The sequence below is a fragment of the Ovis aries genome, chromosome 17 (assembly GCF_016772045.2).
Source record: "Ovis aries strain OAR_USU_Benz2616 breed Rambouillet chromosome 17, ARS-UI_Ramb_v3.0, whole genome shotgun sequence".
Lineage (NCBI taxonomy): Eukaryota > Metazoa > Chordata > Mammalia > Artiodactyla > Bovidae > Ovis > Ovis aries.
This window is the reverse complement of record NC_056070.1, coordinates 72,201,289-72,207,585: the sequence shown is the minus strand read 5'-3', so window position 1 is coordinate 72,207,585 and position 6,297 is coordinate 72,201,289. Positions and strand designations below refer to the sequence as shown.

At 70.4% G+C, this 6,297-nt stretch overlaps 1 protein-coding gene across 1 annotated transcript; it reads right to left on the bottom strand.

Moving 5' to 3' along the window:
• Window positions 1–440: 440 nt before the first annotated feature.
• LOC114118891 (RIMS-binding protein 3A-like) lies at window positions 441–5,989 on the bottom strand. Its single transcript, XM_027980278.3, has one exon. It carries the CDS (start codon window positions 5,914–5,916, stop codon window positions 1,099–1,101), a length of 4,818 nt encoding a protein of 1,605 aa, XP_027836079.2. The 5' UTR covers window positions 5,917–5,989; the 3' UTR covers window positions 441–1,098.
• Window positions 5,990–6,297: the final 308 nt, after the last annotated feature.

The window sequence follows — 6,297 nt, the reverse complement described above, 5'->3', positions numbered from 1 at the left end:
GACAGGGAGATGTTGTGTAACGGGGGGAGAGTTCCAGTTTGGCAAGAAGGAGAGACGTCCTGGAGACTGGTTGCTCAACATCGTGAACATCCTCGGCACGGCTGAGCTGTACACTTGAAAACGGCTACGGCGGGAAAGTGTACGGTGTGGACATTTCACCAGCCGAGGAGCCTCCGAGCCGGCCTTCTCACTGGAAAGCTGGTGTCTGTGTGGGCACGGGCAGGGGGCACAGCCCTCGGCGGGCAGCTTCCTCCCGGCTGAGACGCGACGCTTCCGCTCAGGAGGGGTGAGTGTGTGTGCGCACCGCAAGGCCCCCGGCTGCCTCCCGCATTCTCTGAGGATACGGTGGGTCACCTTGAGGCCTCCCCCGGGCCGGCCCCTCCCTGTTCCTGTCTCAGCCCCGGGGATGGCGTGATGTGACGGCACCCTCTGGACCTGAGTCACCAGCTCCCCCGAGTACCTGCCCGTGGCTCCTACCCTCAACGAGCTGCGTCCGGCTGCTCCCTTCTGCCCCTATGGAGGGTGGTGCCCGTCTGACTGCAGTGGGGACCTGGGCTGAGCTGACCTCCCACTAAAGGGTCTTCTCCCCCACCCTCTGCCTGGGGAAACACGTCTGCAGTCCTCCAGGGCCCCTGGACAGGCAGGGAGGGGTAGGGCTGGGCTTGCCTCCTTGGTTGGGCTTCCACTCCCAAAGTTCTCTTCTGTCTCTATGAACTTTTAATGAGGATTTGAACAGAAGATAGCAAAGTAACACTCTGGTCAAGGCAGGCTTTTCTTTAGACTTTCATACAAGGCAATGGCTGAGAGAAGCCAAACCCTCAGAGGAAACAGGTCTCGAGGAAGGAGCTGGGAAAGGATCAGACCGATGGTCCAGACGCCGCAATCACCCGCCCGCCAACCTCTTGGAAGCAGCTTGCTGTTTCTAGAAACGGCTCTGTCCAGACCTCAGCTTCGCTGCCCTTGAGGCCTGGGGTGGCAGAGGGTTCAGAGCAGCAGTGTGTGGGGCAGGAGCCTCAGGGCGAAGCGAGGAGGGCCTGGCGGTGGGTGCCCGCGTGGGGCGCAGGCGGCCGAGGCTGCCCCCTCTGCGGGGTGCTGCGCTCACTCCTGGAGGGACATGTGGTCCAGCAGGTGGGCGGGGACCAGGCCTCTGTGGCCGCCTGACTCCCCGTAGTAGAAGCCCTCGTCGTCCACAGGCCCGTGGACGGTGACCACGTCCCCTGCCCTCAGGGACAGCTGGCCCTTCGCCGGGCCCCGCGCCAGCCAGTCCCGGGGGTGGTAGTCCAGAGCTGCCATCATGGTCTTTGGAGCCCAGAGTGAGCAGGAGGGTGTTCCGGGGCTCCCCTGCGGCAGGGGAGAGGAGCCCTGGGGGCCGGTGAGCCCTTCGGAGTCACCCAGGTGTCCTGGCAAATGCCACCTGCCACAGCCATCCGTCCACCCCGTGCCCGCGTCCACCTCGGCCACCAGATGACTGGCGCTGCTGCCCCCTGGCCTGCTGCACTCGCTGCGGCAGAAGCTGTGGGGGTCCTGCAGCCGCCCTTTCCGGAGGGCCAGCCCCCCCTCTGCAGCCTTGGGGGTGGCAGACACGGCCAGGGGCTCGTGATCAGGGAGGGCCACAAAGAGCCCAGCCAGAGGGCCCACCTTTGTCCCCGGCGGCAGGGTGGTACCCCTGGGCGTCCCGAGGGCCTTGCCGGACCGAGCAGGACACGGTACTGAGCTGGGCCCCCGGAGCCAGCCCCCAGCCCGGGCCCCCGGAGCCTGACCTTGCATGCTCGGGCCCCGGAGTGCTCGTCTCTGCTCTTGCCCCTCTGCACCCCGCGCGTCCTCCCGCTGAGCGCCACTGAAGTCAGACGCAGATTGCTGGCTGCTGCCCAGCTCAGGAGGGGTGGACGCAAGAGCGTCTGCCTTTTGTCTGAGGACTTTCCCAGAGGCAGCCTTCTCCTGACGCAGCTCCTTGCCGGGTGCAGGCTCAGGGGACAGACGGGGGACTCCCGGGGTAGGGCTTGGGCCAGTGAGCACCCGCCGGTCCTGGGACCCCTCCCCACGAGGCCGGCCCCGTGGCAGAGATGGCCTGTGGTTCCAGGGACGCTTCTCAAAGAGCCGGTTCTTTCTGGAGGGCTTCCGGGCCTCCGTGGGCCCCTGGGCTTGGCTGCCCGAGCCTGCACTGGGACCTCCACTTTCTGAAATCAGTTTGGGCTCTGGGGACTGCCTCCTTTGGGGTTCTTCAGGGAATGCTTCGAGACACCTGGCCCGGGGCTCCCTGCCGCTTCGGGGGGCGTGAGGGCGGGCCTTGGCACTCAGGGGTGTAGGCCCCAGCCTCTGAGCGCAGAAGGGGAAGCTCCCGCTGAGGGCAGATGGGTCCCCACAGGTGTAGCCGAAAGGCGACATCTCTGGCCAGTGGAGAGACGTGAAGCAGTCGTAAGGGATCTGGGCAGGCACGGAATCCAAGGACTCGCCACAGAGAGACGTGGTTCTCACTGAGATCTTCTGGCATGTCGCAGCCCACGGGAGCTGGGAGAGCTCCAGCAGTGTGCTCCCCGCGGTGGCCTCGGCCACGTCCGCCACCTTGAGCCCATCAGCATACACGGCGTATCCCGTGACTGGGACTCCGTTGGAGGACCCAGCCGCGTCGATGGTCACGGGGAGCCAGCTGACCACGAGGAGGCCCGGGGAGGCGTGGCGCTCCACCAGCACATCCAGGGGAGGGTGGGGGGGCCCCGCCAAGGGTGTCTCGAAGGTGACGGCGGAGGGCGTCTTCTCCCGGCAGGCCTGCAGCAAGTCGCAGGTGGGGCGCACCTCCACCTGCGCCTGGTACCTCGTGCCGGGCTTCAGGTGGCGGAAGGTGTAGCCAGTCACGCCCATGGGGGTCAGGGCATGCTCCCGGTTGTCCAGGTACACCGCGTGAGCCTGGCTGTCCCCCACCCAGGCGATCTCAGCCGACGTGGCCGCGACACTCTGCAGGTGAAGGCGCATGGGGGCCATACGAGGGACGCTGTTGGTCGCTGGAGGAGCGTTGGAGGGCCCCTGCCTGTCCCTGCTCTCCTGGGAGCCCAACCGGCCGGCTCCCGTCTTGGTGTCTGAGACCTCTGCTGCCACTTCCGTCCTGGAGCCCACCCTCGCCACTGGGCACGGCCCTCTGTCCACAGCCGCCTGGGCTTGCCCAGGTAAGAAGCCGGGACTGGGGTCATCCTTCCAGGCTTGGCCCTGCCCAGCTGCCGGGAGCCGAGTGGGGCCTCGGTCCAGGGACTCAGTGGGCAGGCAGCCCTGGATGTCGCTGTCGGGGATCTGCTCCACCAGGTTGGAAGGCACCAGCCCCCGCCGGCCGTCCGCAAGTGCTCCTTCATAGAAGCCGTCCTTGTCCATGTCGCCGAAGATGTACACGTGGTCCCCAGGCATGAGTGGCAGCTCGCTCTCAGGGTGCTCGTTGGGCCCCTCAAATGGGTTGTAGCTGTACCGAGCCAGGAAGATTTTGAGCTTAGGGGTGGCCACGGAGACCTCCAAGCCCCCCGCCTCGAGGGTCGAGGGCAGGCTGTCCGGCTCCAGGTCCTCTGCCTCACTGGCTGTATCGGCGTCCAGCGTAGGGCAGGAGGGCACCGTGGCCCACGCGGACTCCACCTCCGAGGAGGAGCTCGACTGGGATCCAGTCCTCTGGGGCTGGAGCCTGGAGTCCAGAGGCTGACCGCTGGAGTCTGGCGCTTGGGGGACCCAGGCTGGCTGCCCGAGGGCAGCTGGGTTTTCCAGCAGGAGGTCTTCCTTCCTCCGTCTGTCTCTGCTGGGGGGAGGTTTCGCTGGGTTCACAGGCCCCAGCTGCGGCTCGGTCCCCGGGTCGTCCTGGGCAGGCTGGCCAGGCTGGCACCGCGGCGCCCACATCTCGTCCCGGGCGGCCTGGCGATCACACAGGACCTTCTGCAGGTGGTGCTGCAGCGGATGCTGCCAGTCCTGCCTCTGCGCCGCCTGCTGCAGCAGCTGTTCGGCCAGCAAGCCGGCGGCGTCGCGCTGCTGGCACGCGAGGCCCAGCTGCCCGCGCACGTCCTCGTTCTCGGCCGCCACCTTCCGCGTCCAGGCGGCCTGGGCCTGCAGCCGCGCGTTCTCCTTGGCCAGCCAGGCGCCCTCGCGGAGCGCCACCTGCAGCTGCGCCTCAGCCTCTTGGCCCCGCCGCCGCGCCGCCGCCGCCTGCGCGCCCAGCTCCTCGCACTCCTGCCGCCGCGCGCTCAGCTCGCGCTCCAGCTCCCGCACTTGGCGCCGCGCCGCCTCGCAGGGCGCGCTCTGGCCGCCCGCCTCCGCGCGCGCGCCACCGGCGGCCTGCTGCAGCGTCAACTGCCATTGCAGGCGCAGCACCTCCTGCTGGGACTCGCGCTGCAGCCGGTCCAGGTCGCCGATGCTGAGCCACTGCGCGCTGGCGGCGCCCTCTCCGGGGAGCGGGCCGAGGCCCGAGGCGACGCGCGCCCGCAGCAGGTGGCACTCTTGCCGCAGCTCTTCGATCTGCTTGTCCTTGGCCAGCAGCGCGCTCGCCTGCTCGGACAGGTCCCGCGCGCGCTGGTGGGCCAAGGCCTGGCAAAGCTCCAGGCCCGCGCGGCTCTCTCCGGGCACCGGCGCGCTCACGGCCCGCAGGTTGGCCTCCTGCAGCTTGCGGGCGCGGTCCTCCAGGCGCCGCGCGAGACTGGTCAGCTCGGCGTGCTTCCCCTTGAGCCGCTTAGCCTTCTCGTTCGCCTCGTCGGGGAGGCCCAAGCGCCGCAGCCGTACGTTCTCCTCGCGGAGGCCGGAGCAGCGGCGCGCCAGCTCCTGCAGTGCCTCGGACAGCTCCGAGTTCCGCCTCAGCAGCTCGCGGTGGCCCGGGCCCGGCGGTGGGGGGCTCGGGGCTTCGCGGGGCCGGCTCCCCGCCTCTTCCCCCTCTCGCAGGGCGCTAGGTGTCTGGCGCTCCGATGGGGGCGGCGACGGCGGCGGCGGCAGGGGCCTCAGGGAGCCCGAGAGGGAAGCGTCTGGCGAGGAGGACTCGGGGGCCCTGGGGTGACTCGGGCTGCCGTCAAGCGAGGGGCGGGGACCCGCCGGCGCCAGGGAGCCGAGCGAGCTGGCGCGCGCGGGGAGCGGGCTGCCGGGGGAGCGGGCGCGCGCCGCGGGCACCTGGTCGAGGGAGCGGGAGCGCGCGCGGATGCCCGCGCTCCGGCCATCCCGGGCTCCGAGTCCGCGGGCGGCCTTGGCGGCGGCCTCGCGAGACGGCTCTCCCAATGGAAGAGGGGCGTCGGGGGCGCTGGGCAGGGCGGGGTGCCAGTGAAAGTGCTCCAGGATGTACTTGAGAAACAGCCGGCGCTCCACGTCGAGCGCGGCCTGCAGGTGGCGGATGCGCGAGGCCTGCTCGCCGTGAGTCTCCCAGCGCAGCTGCGCCAGGACCTCCTGCAGGCGGCACCGGCACCGCGCGCCCGCGTCCTCGGGCGGCCCCGCGCGGCCGCCGCCGTAGCCGCGGCTCAACAGCTCCTCGGCCAGCTGGCGCTGCAGCTCCCGGGCCTGGCGCGCCACGCCGTCGCGCTCCCGGCGCAGCACCTGCTGCAGCTGCCGCATCTCGGCGTCCTTCCAGCGCAGCAGCTGCCGGATCTCGGCCTCGCGCTCCCGCAGCACGTCCTCCCGCAGCTGCCGCAGCTCCCGGCTGCGCTGCGCCTCCCACTGGGAGCGCAGGTGGTCCGCCAGCTGCTGCCGCTCTCGCTCCGCCTCCTCTCGCAGCTGCCGCGCCCCGGCCGAGAAGCGCCGCCGCTCCGCCCGTCCGCGCGCCCGCTCCGCCTCCAGCTCCGCCCGCAGCTTCTCCAGCTCCCGCCGGTGCTCCTCCAGCGCCGCTGCCGCCGCCGCCGCCGCCGCCGGGCCCGGAGGCGCCGGCTTCTGGGAGGCTGCGCGGCCGCCGTCCGCAGGGCTGGGCGAGTCCTTGGTCATGGTGGCCGCGGCCGGGCCAGACACCGGACCTCGTCTGGCCCGGGCCGCCTCTCGCCAACGGCCGCCGCCGCCCCGGGCCGCGGCCAACCGCCCCGCGCGCCCCTTCCGGTGCCCGAGGGTCCTCGCGCGCCCCTTCCGTCCCTGGGCGCGCTCTCCCACCTCTTGCCTCTCTCTGCTGCCTATGCGCGCGCTGGGCTCCGGACCCCCCGGGCTGAACGCCGCCCATGTCCAATCCGGCGACGCCCAGGGGTCTGGCTGGCTGGCCCCAGGCCTCTGCCTGGCACTGGCACCACGTGCCTTACTACCTTTTTCCTGGATGATACCTTTGTGGCCAAGGAACCCCGGGTGAATCGCGAGCCGCTCGTCTGGGCCTGAAAATCA

What these genes read in the sequence shown, in the direction of transcription:
- LOC114118891 (XM_027980278.3), bottom strand. Translation starts at nt 5,916, where the DNA reads ATGACCAAGGACTCGCCCAGCCCTGCGGACGGCGGCCGCGCAGCCTCC.